The 20,327-nt window shown below is 51.0% G+C and overlaps 1 protein-coding gene and 1 non-coding gene across 4 annotated transcripts in view; one reads left to right on the top strand and one right to left on the bottom strand.

Moving 5' to 3' along the window:
* The window catches only part of CPAMD8 (C3 and PZP like alpha-2-macroglobulin domain containing 8), a 76,070-nt gene that overhangs the window by 13,688 nt on the left and 42,055 nt on the right, over window positions 1-20,327 (bottom strand). For all 3 annotated transcript variants that reach the window (XR_004314295.1, XM_032465347.1, XM_032465348.1), the window contains exons 23-29: window positions 16,021-16,072; window positions 11,833-12,131; window positions 10,945-11,170; window positions 9,186-9,362; window positions 4,939-5,020; window positions 983-1,139; window positions 786-860 (exon numbers count right to left, since the gene is read on the bottom strand). Coding sequence is in view for 2 of the 3 variants with exons in the window: in XM_032465347.1 (XP_032321238.1) it covers window positions 786-860; window positions 983-1,139; window positions 4,939-5,020; window positions 9,186-9,362; window positions 10,945-11,170; window positions 11,833-12,131; window positions 16,021-16,072 (1,068 nt within the window). In the remaining variant the exon portion in view is untranslated. The remainder of the gene's footprint in view (window positions 1-785; window positions 861-982; window positions 1,140-4,938; window positions 5,021-9,185; window positions 9,363-10,944; window positions 11,171-11,832; window positions 12,132-16,020; window positions 16,073-20,327) is intronic.
* TRNAA-GGC lies at window positions 6,475-6,546 on the top strand. The gene has a single exon. It is a non-coding gene; the product is annotated as a tRNA-Ala (tRNA).

Genomic DNA, 20,327 nt, shown 5'->3' with positions numbered 1-20,327 from the left:
GGGTTAGGATTTCAGGATATGAATTTGGGGGCAGACCCAATTCAGCCCTCAAACACAGAGCAAGCAAGGCGCCCTCTGGGCAAAGCGTGCAGGATGTGGAGGGTCTGCGGTCATAGCCAACTCGAGACACAGCAGTTAGATGCGGATGGTGAGCCTGAAAATCCTGAGAAGCACCCAACTCACGATTCATTATCAGATGATTTGGAATTGTAAGAACGGCGGAGTCCCTCCCCTAAGGACTGAGATTCGTCTATCGTGGGAATTCTCACCATAGGGGGATATGCCGCTCACACTTGGGACAGCCTCATAGCAGTGATGATGGCCCTGAGTTCCTTGGGACACCTAAGTCCTGTCTGGGTCCAGTAACTGTCCCTGAAAGTTCTAGACCCTCCAAAAGCAGTCATGAGTCCAATATTCTAAATAGAGTTCCCTGAGGCCAGCCCACGGGTCAGCGGCCAGGAACCTGAGCCCCAGATGATTCTCTGAATGGGGCCTGGGGGCTGCGGACAGTCCTGGGAGGGCTCATACTCTGGGTACACCCCCCCAACACACCCATGCCCCCCACGATTACCACTGGGATCTCTCACTCTTCTGATTGGGGATCGGGCCACAAGAAGTTGGATGTCCTATGACTGTTAAAAGCCTGAAAAAGCCTCATTAATGAGCAGAAAGGGCAGAAAAACAGAGGCTGAAATTGGTCAGAAGAAGGGGCTAGCCTGGCTTGCAGGGGGCAAAGCGCCCGCTCGCTCCTCCACTCTGCGTCTTTCGGGCTCCCCCGTGCTCACCTCTGAGGCCGGGTCCATCTCCAGGAGCGCGGCCACCACGTAGGCTGTCAGTGGGACAGTGCCATGGATCCCACCCTGGAAGAGGACATGCAGGCCTCACCCGAAGCCAGAGGGGACAGCTCCCCAACTCCACCAGCCCCAGATGCCACCAGGGAGCAAGGTCAAGACCCCGGAAGGAGGCCTGTGAGGCTGCCGACCTGGATGTCCTTGTTCAGAATCCTGCCCACTGCCGGGAACGAACCGTCTGCCCGCTGCTGCTGGACAATCCAGCCCTTGGCAGCTGCCAGCTCCCGAGGGTCGATGAAGATGAAACTGCGAGCCTGGGCGAAGGACTTTAGGACAAAGGCTGTGAGCCTGAAATAGGAGGAGGTGGGGACTGGGAGGGCCGTCGGCTGGGGAGTTGCAAAACGGAGTCACCTCCCATGTGTCCCCCTGCCCCCACCGAGGGACTGTGGCTGGTTCCTCACATCACCCGAGATTCTGTGTTCTCCTCTGTGAGACAGGAGGGTCCAATCTGCCCCCGCAGCCTGTTGTGAGCACTCAGTGGAAGTCTGTGGGCACCCGACAGGGCCTGATGACAGAGCTCAGCCTCCCCGTTTGCTCCCTCTCACCCTGGAAGCATCCAGGTCTGCTCTTTGCCTGGCACTCAAGGCCCTTTTGTGAGCTGTTTCAGTCCCACCCAACCTCTGCCATGTGCAGAAGACCTTGCTTGTTGCCCCTCCATAACCACTCCCTGAGAGATCCTGTCTTGTTGAGAGATTCCAAGGGGAATGGGCAAAAAGGTACTTTGGATGTTTGGACCCCTCTGTAACCCTAGCCAGCCACAGTCATGGGCATTCCGGGCCCCAGGCCTGTAATAGCTTGGGAATGGGCACATGAAGTGATCATGGGAGCAGCTACAGCCATCTTGCCACCAAGAGGAGATCAGTTGTTGAGCTGAGGAAGTCCATAGGGACCAAGGGAAAGAACCATGGACCCCTATGCATTGTGGGGCTGCCAGACTGGCCAATTCTGGGGTCTCCCCAACCCGGTGGTGTGGGATGATGTTCAGAATTGCTTTTTCAGCCAGTTTTCTACTGCTTGAAGCTGAAAATATCCCACCAACCCACTAGTGACTCCTACCTCCCTTCTTTACAGGATGAAGAAGCTCTACTTGTCTCTCAATGTTCAGACCCGAGGTCTCTCCCCAGAGGAAGCCTCCCAGACACCCCCACTCTGGGATGGAAATGCTGCCTCTGGACCCTCAGCAGCCCTGCTTCTGTGTCACTGTTGTCTGTCCATAGCTCTGCAGCCTGTCCCTTGTCCACACCATCCCCCAGCCCAACTGTTGCTAGAGTTACGGTGCACCCTGAGTGAGAGGTGGTGGGGCTGGGAATGAATGAACGAATGAACATTGAGGAGAACTACCGGATGGAAACCAGGGAACAAAGAGGGATGGGACGAACAGCAGAACTATTGGCAGGGGAGGCCCCAACTCAGGATGAGAGAGTAATCCATCCTCTTCAAAATCAAGTGGCTCCCCCACCTCACATCCATCAGGATGGCTACTAATTAAAAAAAAAATGAAAACAACAAGTGGTGAGAATGTGAAGAAAGTACAGCCCTTGTGCACAGCTAGTGAGAATGTAAAATGGTGCTGCCCTGTAGAAAACAACACGGCAGTTCCTAAAAAATTAAACACAGAATTATCACATGATCCAGCAAGTCTGCTTCTGCGTATATATCCCCAAAAGAAATGAAAGTGAGGTCTCAAAGAGTTTTTTGCACACCCATGTTTGTAGCAGCATTATACACAATAGCCAAACCATGGAAGCAACCCGGTGTCCACTGACAGAGAAAAGGACAAGTCAGATGCAGTGTATCCACACAATGGAATATTATTTGGCCTTGAAAAGGAAGGAAATTCTGCAAAAGGCTACAACATGAATGAACCTTGAAGCTATTATAATTAGTGGAATAAGCCAGTCACACAAAGACAGACACTGTGCAATTCCACTTATATGAGGCATTTGGAGTAATCAGAATCACAGAGACAGAAAGTAGGAGGATGGTTGCCAGAGGCCGGGCGAGGGGAGAATGGGGAGTTAGTGTTTAATGGGCACAGTTTCAGATTTACCAGATGAAAAGAGTTATGGGGATGGATGGTGATGATGGCTGCTCAACAATACGATTGTATTTAATATCACTGAACTGTACACTAAAAATGGTTAGGTTGGTGGTGGAGGGTATAGCTCAGTGGCAGAGCGTGTGCTTAGCATGCATGAGGTCCTGGGTTCAATCCCCAGTATTGCCATTTAAATAAATAAATAAATTCATTTATTATTTATTTATTTATTTGTTAAACCAAAAAGAAAAAAAGTGGGTAAAGTTTATAGCATGAATACTCTTTCTTTTAATGGAGGTACTAGGAACTGAACCCAGGACCTTGTGCATGCTAAGCATGTGCTCTACCACTGAGCTGCACCCTCCTCCTCATCTGTATCATGTGTATTTCAACACAATTTTTAAAAAAATAAAAAAGATAGAAAGCAAAGAAAAGAAAATGGCTCCCAGCTGTTTATATGAATCCCCCAAACCTGAAACACTAACCTTAAAAGAGACCCAAAGCCCAGGATTCAGCTCGTCCTGGCCACTCTCCCACCCAGATACCTCAAATCCATCCTCTTCCCTTGACCCCCACGGCCCCTGCATCAGCCAGGCCACCCCACCGCTTCTGCCCCTGGGCCCGTCCCTGCCCCACAGCCCACTCTGCACGCAGCAGCCAGAGGGAAATTCCAAACACTGTGGACATGGGGCAAAGATAGAACTCAGCTGCCCGTGTGCACAGGAACCTACCTATAACAGATTCTAAGTTTCAAGACTGTCAGGCTGGATCCTGGACCTCCCAGCCAAGTATTTAAGGAGAGCTGCTAACAAAGCATCCATCCCAGTGGGTACCCAGCACTGCAATGAGCATACCTGCGCCCTTATCCCACTGCCTCCTGAATCCCAGTCTTTAGAGAGATGTGTGGTGAGGAAAACAGGCTCAGAGAAGTTGAACATCTGGTCTAAGGCCACACAGCTCACACAAGATAGAGCCTGGGTTTGCCCAGCTCCAGGGTGGATGCTGTTGTCACCGGCCTGTGGTTCCTGCAGCTTTGTGCCATAGAGGGGTTTCACAAGGCAAAGATGCTGGGTGTCACATTTCCGCCACCACAGTGGAAATTGGTCTTTTCTTGCTCGTGCTGTGTGTGTGCGCGTGCGTGCACCGTGGGAGAGTGTACAACAGGTCACAGCTCTCTAGTTCTGACTGGTGGAGACCTCTGGGAGTTGCTGGGACTTGGACAGCTTTCAGAGAGTGACTCAGTGGCTTTGGCCATCCCTGCGGGTGGGTGGGGGCCTCTGCTTGCTAGGGCGTGATGATGACCTTGCCTCATGGGCTGTCAGCAAGGCAGGGTCCTGGGACCAGGACTGGGGGCCAGGGTGCTGAACAGGTCACCAGGCTGGGCCTCTCTGGAGCCAAGGAAGTGACACTGGGGCTCACTCAGGCACATCCCTGTCCCCCAGCCCCAGCACTGCCGCTGTGCAGTGGACACTGCCGCCTGGAGGACCGGGCACGTCCCATGCCCACAGCTGCTGCAGGTGCCATCAGGGTGCTGCTCTGAGAAGGAAGCCCCATTAGGGACAGGAGCTGGGGGCACCCCGTTTTCTCAGTAAGCCCCAAAGTGGACAAATCCCTGATGATGCCAAGAACTGCTATGGTCCAAGGATCCCAAGGAATGAGCAGATCCATCCAGGCCCTCCCTGCCCTAGTTGACCCTGAAAGCCAGAGGGAGCCACTCACAAGGGAAACTGGACCCCAGAGCACCCAGGTCCCATTCCCAAGGGGCTGCAGAGCAGGGGTTTGGTTCCCGGCTGCTGCGGCAACAACAACAGCAGAAGGAGTAATAGTAACTGTCGCCGCCAGCCCCACCACACCCAGGCCAGGCAGAGTGCCCCCCACATCCAGTCATCTAAACCCAGGAGCTAGAACCACGCTGACTCCATTTCCCACGCAGGCTCCTAGTCGCCCTGGGGATTGGGCCCCATGTGTCCTGGCTACACTGTGCTGCACCTGAGGCTGTGGCCTTGGGTGGGGGACCTCAGTAGCCGCGCCTGGGACATGGGGACTCACCACATGCTTCCCGACGCGTCCCGCTCCCCAAATGCACTATAGGAGCCGTCCTGGTGCTTGTAGGTCAACTGTCGCTGGTAGCCTGTGGTTCAAATAGAGGGGACAGCACCCTGGTGAATGACTAGCCTGACAACGTCATCCCCTGGGATCCCCAAACAATGCCACATCCACACTGGGGGTTCCTGAAACTGTCTCCACCCACATCTGGGGTCCGTGAAACTGCCCCACACCCACCTGGGGACCCTAAACTGACCCCCACCCACTCAGGGACCGTGAAACTGCCCCACATTCACATCTGAAGCCCTTGAAACTGCCTCTCACTGTAGTAGCAAAGAACAAATCTGACTCCATATTGAATCTATTTCTTTTACTTTAACCTTTGTGTTCTATTGCTTTAGCTACAAGTTAATCACAAAAGGGATGTTGCCTATAAGCTTAAATTATATATAATGGCCCATCGCTGGGAACCTTGCCTCCCAGATAATGAGCGTTAAGCTAAAATACCTTCATTTAGCTCACAGAAAATATCCTAACCAGGCTCACCTGGGAATGACTGTAGGAAGGAAAAAATTAACACATCCCGTCTGGAACCAGGGAATGTTTGACTCCCCCCCGCCTTTTAGTATAAAAGAAGCCTGAATTCTAACTCAGGCAAGGTGGCTCCTTGGGCCACCATCTCCATCTGCTAGCTTTCCAAGTAAAGTCACTATTCCTTGCCCCCACAACTTGTCCCTTGATTTACTGGCCTGTCGTGTGGTGAGCAGTATGAACTTGGACTTGGTAACAACACCCCCTCTGGGTTCCTTGAAACTGCCCCACACCCACATTTGGGGTGACTGAAACCTCTACTTTATTCCCCCTCTTGTTTCTTGATATTGCCCCTACGTGACTCCTGGTCACACGCTGGCCCTCAGTAATCCCTAGGGGGTGGGGTGGGGGGGCCAATGAAATGTACCATCTCCAGGGAGTGCACTCTGCCCCCCCGGGGCTGGGGTTGGGAGGGGGTGTTGCTCCATCCGCTGGTGCCAGAGCTTGGTGTGCTCGGAACACAGAAGGTGCCAGAGTGGCTGGGGCAGGGGAGCAAGGAAGGGGACGAGAGGGAGGGAGGCCAGGTGGGCTACCAAGGCTGGATGGGGTGGTTGGTCTTCCAGTGAGGACAGAAGGAGGTATGAGTCAGGGGTGAGGGGAGCAGGGGAGGGGTGTGAGGGGACATATGTAGTGGATGGACTGTAGGGTCCAGAGAGGAAGCAGAGAAATTGGGGAGGTGGGGACAGTCTCAGTGAGCATGATGACGGGCTTGGACTGGGTGGCGGTGACCAGCGGGGAGGGGTTCTGCAGGCAGAGCTGCCTTATCCGAACAAGATGCAAAGGAAAGAAAGAAGGATGTAGAGGGCACCAAGGTTTGACACCCGATCCGCTGGAAGGACAGAGCTGCACCCGTGGAGGTGGGGAGAGGCAGGAACCGAACTGGGTAGACAGCGTCCTCCCAAATTCATGTCCACCTGGAACCTCAAAATGTGACCCTATTAGAGGCATGTGGGGATAGCTCAGTGGTAAAGCGTGTGCCTGGCATGCACAAGGTCCTGGGTTCAATCCCCAGTGCCTCCGTTAAAGGGAAAAATTAAAAAATAAGTAAACAAAATAAAAATACACGTAAACATATATTTAAAAAAGAGAAACAAAATTTTAAATGTGACCTTATTGGGAGTCAGGGTTTTTGCAGATGGAATTATATTCCTGGGTTAGGCTGGCCCCTAAATCCAACGACTGGTGTCCTCAGAGAACAGAAGGGGAAACACACAGACACAAAACGGCTTTTGAAGATGGTGGCAGAGTGTGGTGATCTGTCCACAGCCAAAAACCCAAAAACAAACCAAAAAACCCACCCAGAGCCACAAGAATTCCACCAGGACAGATTCTGCTTCAGAGCCTCCAGACGGACTCAGCCATGCTGACATGTGACTTCGGAACTCCAGCCTCCGGAACAGTGAGGGGATGAATTCCTGCTGTTCTAAGCCACCCAGTTCATGGCACCTTGTTACAGCCCCAGGACACTAATGCCAGCAGGTTTGGCGGGAAACGAGGAGGTGAGGGTTGACTGGGGGTTTGTTGGGTGTGAAATGTCAACTGGCTGATGGACACGAGGTCTGGCTGTCAGGGAGTGGGGGCGGCTGCCGCTCACCAGTATAGGTCATTACACTCTGGGTGGCATTTAAGGATCTGAACCCAGAGGGGTTCACCGAGGTGTGCCTGGCCCCGGACAACCCCGGACCCTCACAACACACCAACCTGAGTCCCACCCTGCCCCTACTCCTACCCCACCCCCACCATGTGAACTTGGGGTTCCCAGCAGTTGGTGGTCAGCCTTCCTGAAGCCAGATCTCCAGCCTGTGGCAACCCCTGACTTTCCATCTAAGCACTGTATGTTCCTTTTTTCGTTTTGTTTGTGTGCGTGTGTTTTTTTTTTGTGGGGGGAGTAATTAGGTTCATTTATTTCTTTATTTAATGGAGGTACTGGGGATTGAACCCAGGACCTTGTGCGTGCTAGGCAGGCACTCTACCACTGAGCTATACCCTCCCCCTTCCCCACCTGAGAGTCATACATTCCTCATCATGAGTTTTACCCTTTTCTCATCCATGAGGATGGATGGTACTAGATCAGCAGGACTACCTCTGGAGCATATTAACTATAGGAACCTTAATGGGTCAGGGGGAAAGGACCCCACATTCCCCTCAGGAATCGAGGTGCTCATCTGCCTCAGTTTCCCCATCGGAGAGGGGCCCAGCATCATCTGAGCCAGGTACCTGCGGGTCCTTCTCAATGGCAGAAATCTCCAAGATCATCTCCCTCTGGCTGGGTTAAGTGCTCAGGCTGCCCCTCATGCTCCAACCCAGGGGACCCTGGGGTCTGAGATGCCCCCATCTCTTGCCCCTCTGTGGTCCTGGGCCTATTCACTCCTAGGAGCCTCACTTGCTCATCTGGGAGATGAGGACCATTAGTGTGGGGGCTGCTGGGACGGCCTTGGGAGAGCTGCACGTGCCTGGCATGAGGCGGATGCCAGCTTCAGAGCCAGGTCCTGCCCCCTCAATGCTTCCCTTTCACTTCAGCTCCGGCCCAAGGCTAGAAGGAGACCCCAGGAGACCCCAGGACCTTGAGATCGACTGACTTAATGCCCTTGTTACACAGATAGGAAACCAAGGTGCTGAGTAGAGCAGGCCCTACCCGGGGACACAGAGTGGGAATTGAGACAGAGATGAAGCTCCACCTCCAGCTTCCCCGCCTTTCCCCCTCCCTCTGGGGCCTAGATGTGCAGAAGGGGTGGGCCAGGGCACTCAGGGCTCTGTCACCCAACACAGGGCTGTCTCCTACCCTAGGGACCTGATTCATGGCAACAGAAGACGTTCAGTGCTGTGTTATTTATTTCCAAAGATGTTCAGTACTGTGTTATTTATTTCTAAAGCTGTTCAGTGCTGCATTACTTAGGGAAAAGAGAACTAGAAACACCCCAAGACATCCAAGAGGAGAGTTCAATATGTTGTGCTCCATTGATGTGTATGATGGCCAGTGTGGCCCCAAAAGTGATTATGAACTGAATACCTCCTGAGACCCAGCAAATTCACCCCACAGAAATTTGGACGTTTTCACCAAGTACACAAACAAGACAATTAACGGCAACACCGTTCTAAAAGCCCTGAATTGAAACTGACCTAAAACCCATCAGCAGACACGCTGACTGTGGTCCCTCCACACAGCAATGGAGGTGAATGGACCACAGCTCCCTACAGCCCGGTGGACACATCTTATACACACAGGGCATGCCATAGGATGCTATGCTGTTAGACACCAAGGATGGCAAAGCTAATCTGTGCTCTTGGAGGGCAGCAGAGGAAACCCAGAGCCAGCAATGACAGGGAACTTACCGGAAATTTTTTTCTTTTCGAAGTTTTTTTTTTTTTTTTTAAATAATGCTATTATATTGCTCTTGTCGTTCCAAAGAAAAAAAAAATCTATGTTTTTAAAAGATGCTGTTCCTCTCTCCATGGCTGATTACCAGCACTCAGAGTGTTTTCCTAACAGGGACAGATGCCAGGCTCCTGCTGACAGTGACAGATCCACCCAGAGTGGCCTCTGTCACCCACTTCCTTCCTTCTTCCCCATCCACCACCTCTGGCACGTGGGCTGCCCCCAGCCCAGTCAAGGCTGCCTGTCTCCCCACATCCTCCACCCAGGCAGTTCCCCCCAGTACCTTGTACCAGATAATCAGTGGTCTCTCTCTCCACTTCAGGGCTGAGCTGTCGGGTTTTCTGAAGATACTTCAGGACAAAGACGTTGGGTGCAAAGTGGATCATGTTTTGCTCTCCGCAACCAAAGGGCAGCCTCAGGAGGTTGCTGAGGTGGTTCAGGGTTGGCCCCATGACATCTCCTGGTGGGAAGGAAAAGAACCCTGGGCTGGGGGCTGGCCCTTTCCAGTGCCCTGGCTATCCTAGGGACAGCCTGCCTCGGAGGTGGGAGCCCACCTGTGGCCTAACACCAACCCATCGCCCTCTGACTGCTGGGTGCTGCCTTTGAGACTGGGCTGCACCCTTGCACCCCCAGCCTGCCTGATCTCCTGGCTTTGGTGGATACCTGCTGGCCCTCTCCTACAAGCCTCCCTCTGTGTTCTCTAGTTTTAACTCGGGTGTTCCTCCTCTATCTTTTCATTCTGTTAAATGCTTTTTCCTTTCTGGTTTTTTAAACAGGTGTGATTAAGGCTATTCATTTCCCCTCCTAGTACACCTTTGGCTGCATTCCACAAATGATAAGATGTCAATCCAGCCATGTGGTTCCATTCTAAGTATTTTTTCTAACTTGCAATATGAAATGTGATTTTCTCTTTAACCATGAGTATTTAGATTTTTAATAAAAGTTTTCATAGATGTGTGGCATTGGTACCTTTTTTTAACTTCCTTTTTTTCCCCTCTTATTTCTGTTCTATTGTGCTCTCATCCCTTCAGAACTGTCTCCCTCTCCTTGGCTTCTCTGCCCCAACGGGCATTGCCAATGGGCCCTCTGGAATCCCTGTTGCTCCCTGATTGCCCCTCCCTTCCTTCCTTGGCCTTCCTCCTGCCCCACTGAGGCTGCCACTGCTCCTGAAGCTTCCTCCCGTGATGGGGCCTAACTGGCTACTTTCTCATCACCCTCCCCTGGGTTTTCCAGCTTCTCCACCTTTCCATCCCACTGTGCTGAAGGCATTGACTAGCACATGGGTCCCTGCCTGTACCTCCTCTCCATCTCCGTCCATCTGCCTTCTCCCCTATGCCCCTCACCTCCATTTGTGCCACTCGCCCCCAAGGCCACATTGGACTTGATCTCATTCCTCAGAAACCATAAACTCCAGCATCCTCTGATCTGGTCACCAACAACCTGACTAGGCCCCAGAGAGACCCAAGACCCCCTCATTCAGATCTGTCTGTCTCCCCCTGGCTTCTCACCCTCTCCCCATCCTCCCAATTCCCAGCACTAGATGGATCACACACTCCCCACTTTTCACTCCCACGTCTGGGCTGCAGAAGACAATCCACAGCCCACGAGAACCACGGTCACAGCCTCTTGCCTTTGCTTCTGCAAATGCTCTAAGTGCTGCCCCTCTCACCTGGACCCCCAAGACTCCCTCCCTCCACTCTATACCTAGCTAACTTCACCTGATCTTTCTGCCTTCATGCACATCACCCCAGACCCACTGCCCTCATAGAGTCCACCCCCACCCCTCAGGGTCGCCCCACATAAGGGCAAGGACCTGCCTTCTCAGCTGGACTAGGAGCCCCTCAAGGGCAAGTTTGAGGTCATCTGAGTCTGGCCCCAGCACCCAGCACAGAGAAGGACTAGAAGCTGCTTGTCAGGTGAGTAGATGTGTAGCTGGAGGCCCCAGCAGCACAGATCCCCAGCAAAGTCTGGAATGGACACTTGCTCCTCGGCCTGGGCTCTTGCTCCCATTCTCCCCAAGTTAGGCTGCGAGGCAGACGCACCTATGATGGAAGCGGCCGCACGCTCAGACCCAGGAATGGCGCTGTGCGGGACACCCAGGGTGAAGGCTTCGCTGTAGCTCTCATCTGCCTCCACCTTCCTCCAGATACGGAACTCGCCCACAGAACCCCAGCCAGTGGAGAAACCGATGAATTGGACTTCTGGTGGCCTGGGGAGGGTCCAGGCCATGATGACAGACTCATTGGATGGCTCTGGACCATGGCCAACCTGGAGAAAGAGGCCAAGGTTGCTGGGCGCTGGCAGGAAGCATGAAGCTGTGCTCAGACATGATCGGAGGCCTTGGCTATGCTCATGGGATGGGGTGGGGTTCCCAGGGAGTCAGAGATGAGAGAAACTAGAGACCACACTGTTCATTAAACACCCAGCAGAGACACAAGCAGGGTATCTGTAGGCTCTAGTCTCTGGGCCCCATGAAACCTTTGGATATTTGCATGTGCAGTTCCCTCTGCCTGAAACATCCTCTGCTTCATTTTGCCTGAATGAATGTATGAACTCCTACTCCTACTTCAAAACCCCATTTGGCTGTGTCCTCCTCTGGGAAGCTGTGCCAGCTGCTTCTTTTCTGTCCCCTTTACTTGATTCAGAAAGTGTCCACAGCCCCCATTCTACCTGCTCATACCCAGTTTCTCCCGACCTCTCACCACCCTTCAGCTCCCGGATCCCTGGGCACTTCCTCTGCCACAGATCTTACTACTTTTTTTTTTTTTTAATGTGACTCTAAGCAGACTGTGAGCAAATTAAGGGGGGGGTTTATGTTTCCCCCCGTCCTCCCCACCCCCATCACATCACTGGCAGACACAGAGCAGGAAGCAGCAAATGCCAGAAGACCAGCAGGTTCCCGTGCCCACCCCAGGCCAGCCCAGCCATGCCTGGATGAGCCCGCTGTGCCAGCTGATCCAGAATGTTCTGAATTCATCCCAGGAGAGGATCTTGGCTGTGTGTGTGCTGGCCACGGGCTCACCCATCTTGCTGGTGGAGATCCAGGACCTGGTGTTCTGGTGCCCCCCCAGAACGATCTCGATCATGCCCGCCGTGTCCTGGGGCCCCGGGGACAAGGCCACGCGGGCGTCGTTGTGGGCTCGCACGGCCACGTCAAAACGGGTGAGGCGCAGTGGCCGCTGCACATACTGGAACTCGTACTTGTTGGGTGTGGAGATGTGGACTCTCTCTGGATGGAGGGAAGGAGAAGAGGTGTTGAGGGGACACTGAGGCATCCCACTTCACACTGCCCGTGCCCAGAGCTGAGCGTGAGATCTCAGGGGGCTGGTCTCACAGTAGCTCCGCATGCAGCTGTGGGAGGCATGGTGGGACGGAGCTGGCTTAATGACACCTTTGCCAACAGCATGCAAAAGATGACCCGCTCCCAGGGAAAAGTCCTGCAAAAGATCTGCAAGACCTATACTCTGGAAACTGCAAAACACTGCTGAAACTAAAGACTCCAATCAATGGAGAGTGAGACCGTGTTTGTGGGTCAGAAGACAGTATCGTAAAGATGTTCATTATGCCCCAAAGTGATCTATAGATTTGATGCTATTCCATTCAAAATCCCAGCAGGGTCTTTTGAAGAAACTGTAAAGCTGATTTACATAAAATCTCAAAGGACCTAGAAGAACCAAAACAACTTTGATAAAGAAAAACCAAGTTGAAGGACTCACACCATCTGACACTGAGACTTACTCTAAAGCTATAGCAATCATGAGAGTGTAGCATTGGTGCCAACATAGATAAATTGCTCAATGGAACAGAACAGGGAGTCCGGAAATGGACCTAGTTCAAATAGTATGAGCAACTGATTTTCAACAAAGGTGCAAAGGCAATTCGATAGGAAAAGGAAAGTCTTTTCAAAAATGGCAGGAACAACTGGGTCTCCAGGTGCAGAAAAAGGAGCTCTAATCCATACCTTGCATGGGCTTCAGGAATTAACTCAAAATGGATCATAGCCATTTCATAAATGTTAACCCTAAAACTATAAAACTTTGCAAAGAAAACATAGGGTGTGGCAAAGATTTCTGAGATATAACAACAAAAAATAATCCATAAAAGAAAAAGGTGATAAGCTGGGCTTCATTAAAATGAAAAACTTCTGCTCTTTGAAAGACACTATTAAGTGAATGACAAGACAAGCCACAGACTAGGAGAGATGCCTTTGCAAAGCATTTATCTGATAAAGGAATTGTATCCAGAATATAATTTTTTTAAACTCTCAAAACTCATTCCAAACAAACAACTTAATTTTTAAAAAGATTAAAAGATCAGACACTTCACCAAAAAGACATACTAATAAAAGATAAGCATATAAAAAGATGCCTAACATCATTAGTCGTGATGGAAATGCAAATTAAAACCACAATGAGATACCACTGGACGCCTACTAGGATGACTAAAATTAAACAGACAATACTAAGTGCTGGTAAGGCTGAGGCAGAACTGACTCTCATCCAATGTTGGTGGGAATGCAAAATGGTACTACCACTTTGGGAAACAATTTGACAGTTTCTTAAAGAGTTAAACACATACCTCCTATATGAGCTAGCAATTCCATTCCTAGGGATTAACTCAAGAGAAAGGAAAACATATTACCCATACAAAGACTTGTGCACAAATATTCATAGAAAATTTATCTGAAATAACCCCAAATTGGAAATAACTCGAATGTTCATCGACAGGTGAATGGATAAACAAAGTGTGATACATCCATCCAGTGGAATCCTACTCAGCTCTTAAAATGACTAAGTTACTGATACACACAATATGGCTGAATCTCGTAATTATTATGCTGAGTGGAAGAAGCCAAAGAGAAAATATTCTGTATGATTCCATTTATACAAAATTCTAGAAAATGCAAAAATAATTTATAGAGACAGAAAGCAGATCAGCGGTTCCTTAGCGACAAAAGTGAACAAGGGTAAGGAATTTCAAAGGCATGTGACTGTAGGGTTAATGTCATCTCTATTATCTTAATTGTGGTGATGGCTTCACAGATGTACGCGTGTATCAATGCTTATCAAACTACACTTAAAATATGTCCAATTTATTGTATGTCAGTTGTATCTCAGTGATGTTATTGACCTCACTTTGAATACAAATTTATTCAGCCTACTCTTGACTATGATATAAAAAACGCAAACAACAAATAGATGTCTAATAATGTTTCAAAATGTTCCATAATAATCGAATTACGGAACAGTGATGTGATGGAACATACTGAAGCTATTTTGAAATGCAATTTGTAAAGACTTCACAATAACAAAGAAAAGTGCTCATGATGTGTTAAGTGAAAAAGGCAGGATATAAAATTATATAGCTCAGGAGTCACGGGTATGCTAAACAAACAATAATGAGTCCTACAAAAGCAAATACAGCACAATGTCAAAAGAGGTCATCTTTGGATAAGAACCAGAAGAGAAAGTTTTCTTCTTTCTATCCTTCTAAATTTTCTCTCATACATAGATATTCCCTTTTTCTCAATTTTTAAAATTGTGGTAAAATACACATAACACAAAATTTGCCCTCTTAGCCATCTTTAAGTGTACAGTTTGGTGGCATTAAATATATTCACATTGTGTAAATAAACATCACCACCATCCATCTCAGGAGCTATTTTCATCTTCTAGAACTGAAGTAAGTTTTATACCCATTAAATAATAAATCTCCATTGCCCCCTCTTCCCAGCGCCTGACAATCACCATTCTACTTTCTGTCTCTATGATTCTGACTATTTTCTACATCTTCTTTGGTGAACTGTTTATTTCTTTTGCTCATTTTCTGACTGGATTGTTTTATTTACTGTTGAATTTTGAGAGCTCTTTATATATTCTAGATACCAGTCCCTTGTTAGAGCTGGATTCGGAAACATTTCCTCCCCTTAAGAGCATCTTTCACAAAGCAAACATTTTTTGTTTTGATGAGGTCCATTTATCAACGTCTCCTTCTATGGTTCAGTAAATACTTTTGGTATCATGTCTAAGAATTCTTTACTTAGCCCTAGACTCCAAAGATTTCTCCCATATTTTTTCCATAGAAGTTTTACAGTTTTACACATAAGTTCATGCTTGATGTTGAGTTAATTTTTGTATAAGGTGTGATCTTTAGGTCAAATTTCATGTTTTTGCCAATGGTTGTCCAATTGCTCCAGCATCATTTGCTGAAAAGGTTCTCTGTCCTCCACTGAACTGCTTGTGCACCGTCGTCAAAAATCATTTCAGCATATATGTGAGCTATTTACTGAAACAGGGGCAGGGGATGTCAAGAGGGAGCCTGAGTCCAGTGTGTGCTATGGGTCAGGGGACCTGCAATGCTGAATGCCTTGAGAACAGGGAGGTGGTACACCTGGGGGGGTCAACATCACCCTGGGACTCCAGCTCACATCTTCAGCTCTGCCTCTTGGCAAAACCTGCCACATGACTGCCCAATGCCAGGCACAGCCCAAGCTCCAAGCTGAAGGGTTCCTTGGGGAGGGGCTGGATAAGAGAGGGGCAGACCCTCCCACAGGCAGCTGAGGCTCGTGTTCCACCCAGCACTGCCCTGACCGCACCAAGTCGGAGGCATGGATGGGCCCTTATCTGACCACTCCTCCCACTGGGCACTCTCTGTACTCATTTCCTGTTCACAGATGATGAAGGTATAATGTTGATTTCAGGGGATCAAGATGGATCCCAGATCTCACACTTTCCAGAACCCACCTTAATTTCCCACATCCTCCTCTGCTGCCCCCAGGTTCTGGGTCATCCTCATTCCCACAGCTTTCCCCTGATATGACTCTAAGATCTCCCTTCCCCAGACCCTGGGCTCCTCACCTGGGGCCTGAAGGACAGCCCTACCCCTAACTACGGTTTCCTTTCTCATTGGCGCCTGTGGTCTACCATCATTTATGCTTACTTCCTGCAAATGCCCGGTCCTCACTCTGTCTTACGGTTGTCCCCAGCTGGGATATCTCAGTGCTTTGCTGCTGTGTCCTCAGCCCCCAGGGAAGGCGAGTGCTCATTTAGCAGCAAGAGAGCTTCAACAGTGCAAGGGTAAGGGCCAAAGTCTTCGGCAGGGCAGGCACAGGGACTCACCATTGGGACAGAAGAAAGCGCTGTATGTGTACGATCGGGGGGCTCCTTCAGGCTGAAACAGAGGAACGGGGAGAACCGAGTGCTGGGGGGGCAGACAGTGAGCACAAAAGGGTGGCCATCCTCCCACAGCAGCAGCTCTGAGTTTGGACCCTGCAAGGTGATGCCAAGAGCACAGGTACACAAAGATGGACCAGGTCACCTACGTCCTGAGCCCAGGGAGGGAAACAAAGGCTCATTCCCCTCCCCCGGGCTCTAGCCAAACTCACCAACTGCTCCTAAATTTATCATGCTTCCTACACCCCCATACTGCCCTCCTGGCTACCTCTTCCTCCCAGCTCCCAATCTGGCTTCTCCCTCTGGGCAGCGAACACCATGACGTGTCCAAGAACACTGAGAAGGGGGCACCAGTGTCTGCCAAGGATGGGGCCTGTGTCCCACTCTCTGACGCATCCCTTGTCTCCTGCCCATCATGCGCTTGCTTCTGCCCCTTCCACGACATCCTCCAAATAACAGAAGGTAGCTGGCTTGTTCTCTCAAAAGGGGGCACCCAGAATTTAACCCCATACACCTTTTGGGGTTCATCTGAACAGCAAGCCCCTGTGGGGCTCTCGCTTTTCCAGGCCTCCTTTAGCAGCAGCAACAAACTGGTGAGCTGGGACTACCTGTCCTGAAGTAACACCCGAAAGGGTTAATGCCTGGTCCCAGCAGCCAGGCAGCCTCCTAGGGTCCCCACTTCCCCCACTGTGATGGTTCATTCTATCTGTAAAACATGAGTGAACCACTGGTTGCCCAGATACCTGATCAAATGTTACTTCTGGGTGTGCCTGTGAGGGCATCTTCAACAGAGGTCAGCATTTGAACAGTGATGCAGGTGACCATCCCCAGTGTGGAAGGGTCCCATCCACTCCACTGAGGGCCTGAACAAAAGGTGGAGGAAGGCTGAATTCTCTCTCTGCCGGACTGTTTGAGCTGGGACACCAATCTTCTCTGCCCTCAGTGCTCCTGGCTCTTGGGCCTTCAAATGACACTGCCAGCTTTCCTGGGTTTCTAGTTTGCAAACAGCAGACTGCGGGACTTCTCAGCCTTCATGATCAAGGAAGCCAATTCCTTACAATACATCTCTTCCTAGAGACAGAGGTATGTCCTATTGGCTGTTTCTCTGGAGAATTCTGATGCGTACAGTCACCCTTTGCTGGATGATCCAGGGCCACTCACTTAACCTCTCTGGGCCTCTGTTCATCATCTCTAAGACGAGGGTGGTGAAGGCACCAACCTCTGGTATACTTCAGACAGGGCCTGGCGTCTTCTCAGTGCTACTGAACAGTCAGCTTTTGTTATATTTTCTCATCCCCTTTCTCCCATGCCCTCCAGCCCCCTTGTCCTCTGTTGAAGCTGCGAAGAAGGGCATTGTCCACCCTGGGTTCGTACTGATGAGTCCAAGAGGCACCTGTCTGGATCATGTCCACTTCCTGCTATCAATCCACTGCCCCGCCCGGGGGCCTGCACCAGGGTCCCGCCTCACCCACACAAGCCACCTGACACCCACACTGGGCACCTCACTGGCAGACCTTTAGCAAAATTGGCCATGATTGGCACTGAGAGGCCAAGCACACCCTTCCCGATGATACTGAGTTCCATCAGCCGTGATATCATCTCGTGCCCAGCAGGCCTGATGTGGAGCCCACAAGCCACTCGCTCAGCCACGGGCTCCAGGGTGAGTCCCCGAGGCTTTGCATGGGGCTCAGCACTGGCCCCCACTGACCTACCAGCTCAGCCCCTCTTTGGAAAAGGGTTTGGGTCATGGGCTAGGGCTTGGCCACTGGAAGTCCATGGTGGCTTTTGATAGCTATCAATCATAAAAATGATTCATAACTCAGATATCTGTCAATGGATGAACAGACAAGCAAAATGTGGTACACCCAGATGATGGAGTATTACACAATCTCAAAAAAGAATGAAGCATTGATACATGCTACAACGTAAATGGACCCCCAAAACATCAGGCTACGTGAAAGAAGCCAGCCAGGAAAGGCCACACAGTGTATGATTCCATTTATAAGAAATGTCCAGAGCAGGCAAATCCATAGAGACAGAATCTGAGCCCTCCTTCGGGCAGTAAGCAGGCCCCCTGGCTCTGACTGACCAATCAGGACCTCCTGGACACACCCCTAGCCTCAGCATGGCCTCCGAAGCAGCCAATGGGGCTGCTTGTGGCTGCTCAACCCTGTCTCCTCCTCAGGCTCAGTTTACAGGGGGCCCTAGTGCCAGCTCTCTCCTTCACGCTGCCCTGGGTTTTAGCTGATCCCAGGTTCTAACTCCTTCACCTCTGTGCTCAAGCTGGTTCCTGGCCAGGTCCCAGAACATGGTCCCTATGTGATGCCATTATTACTCCCTCAGCAAGGACTTTTCTGCAACCTCGTAGCCCATACCAGTGCTTCATTCCTGTCTGTTCTATGGATTTGCCTGTTCTGGACGTTTCGTATAAATGAGATCACGCAATGTGACCTTTTGAGTCTGGCTTCTTTCACTTAGCATGATGTTTTCAAGGTTCATCCAAGCTGTAGCGTGTGTCAGTGCTTCACTCCTTTTTAGGGCTGAGTAATATTCCACAGTACTAGGGAGCTGTATCCCCCTGTATCACATTTATCTATTTATCTGCTGGTGGACACTTCCTAAAATGGAAAGAGTATCCCTGGCTTATACCCAGGATCCCCCAGTTGACTGTTATAAATGCCTGGATGACCACAGGTCCCATTTTGTTAGCACTTTGGCCAGGCACTGAGGAGATGCCTTCCATGCACACTCTCATCTAACCATCCAGCAGTCCCTGTTTGAACCCAGGGCTCCAGAGCCCACCTCCAGCCAAGAAGCCAGACCTCCCCTCACTCTTGTGGTGCCCACCAGGCTCTTCTCACAGGTCTGAACTATGTTGGCCTCCTCCTCACTCCTGTGAAATTCACTGAGACACGCTGGGGTGATCGAAGGCTCTTAGCCTTCCAGTGGAAGTGCAGAAGGTCACAGCCCCCTGGGATAGCAGGTGAGCCGGATGGAATGGTGTTGATCTCTCCTCTGCCTGATACAGCACCCGCGATGGCTCACTGGTCACCTGCTTCCCTGCCAAGTGTCTCTCAGGAGTGGCTTTTCTGGTGTATTCAGCCTCCTGACCAGCAGGGGGCGTGCGGCGTCTCAGGAGGGTCCACGGAATAACTGATGGAGCGAGCAAACCACGTACCCAGAGTTCTGCAGCGGGACGAGGTGGGAGGAATGTTTGGCTGCTTTATCAAACCACACAACCAATGCCTCTTGTTCCATAAATCCATTTTTCTAATCCATGCTCCATTTTTCAGTATTGATATGTCAAGTCTTCTGATGCCTCAATCATACCACCTGTCTCCCAGAGCTGTCTGCACAAAGCTGGACCAGCGGGTGCTGCAGACGTAGGACACTGCGGAGCAGTGTGAACTGGAGGAAAGGCTTGGGGACAGGAGAATTCCTCTCTGCACATTTAGACATTCCTCCTGAAGAGGAAGGAGGCAGGAGCTCCAGGCCTCCCGACTGGGCTGACCGCTCCAGGGGCTTGCTGCCTCCTCCTCGGGCCAAGGGAGGGCAGGCTGTGGCCCAGGGTGTGTGCTCACGCTGAGCAAAGGGTCATCAGGGGTCTCTGCATTTCCTGTTGCGCATCCCATCCTGCTGGCTCACGGAGATCGCATGCCTCATTCGATGACACACTTGTCCCGGAGGACTCTATCACGTCATGTCAACAAAGCAGCAGCGATGACCCATACACCTCCAGGAGATCCACCCAGCGAGTGTGTGACTCCAGGCGCTGATGGAAACCATTTGTGTTCAGCAATGCCAGGACCACACTGGGAGCGAGCGCAGCTGTTTGCAGCTGGGCCGCTGGGGAGGGGCAGATGCTCAGAGCCACTGTGAGGAGATCACGGAGGGGGCTGCTGCGTGCTCTCCATGCAGCCCTGAACGGGAGTCTTACCAGAGCTCTGGGCTCAGATGCATCTGAGCAGCCCCAGAAAGAGAGGGCACCTTTGCTATTAAAAGCCCAGCACTGTGAGATGCCGTGTGTTCTCTGGTCCTCCCCACGTTGTGGGGTGAGCGTGAGAACCCCTGTCTTACGAACCAGGGTTGGAATAACAAGACACTCGCTGAGCCCCGTGCACGAATGGCAGACCCCAGATACACAGCACGGGGGTGGGGGCGGGGTGTGTGTGGTCTGGGCTTCTCTGCTGGAGGCTCTGCCAACTTCCTGCATAGGGACAACCTCCAAATGCCGGGTCACAGTCCCTACAATT

This window comes from Camelus ferus, chromosome 22, assembly GCF_009834535.1.
Source record: "Camelus ferus isolate YT-003-E chromosome 22, BCGSAC_Cfer_1.0, whole genome shotgun sequence".
Lineage (NCBI taxonomy): Eukaryota > Metazoa > Chordata > Mammalia > Artiodactyla > Camelidae > Camelus > Camelus ferus.
The sequence above is the reverse complement of the archived record's forward strand: the minus strand, read 5'-3'. Positions and strand labels throughout refer to the sequence as shown.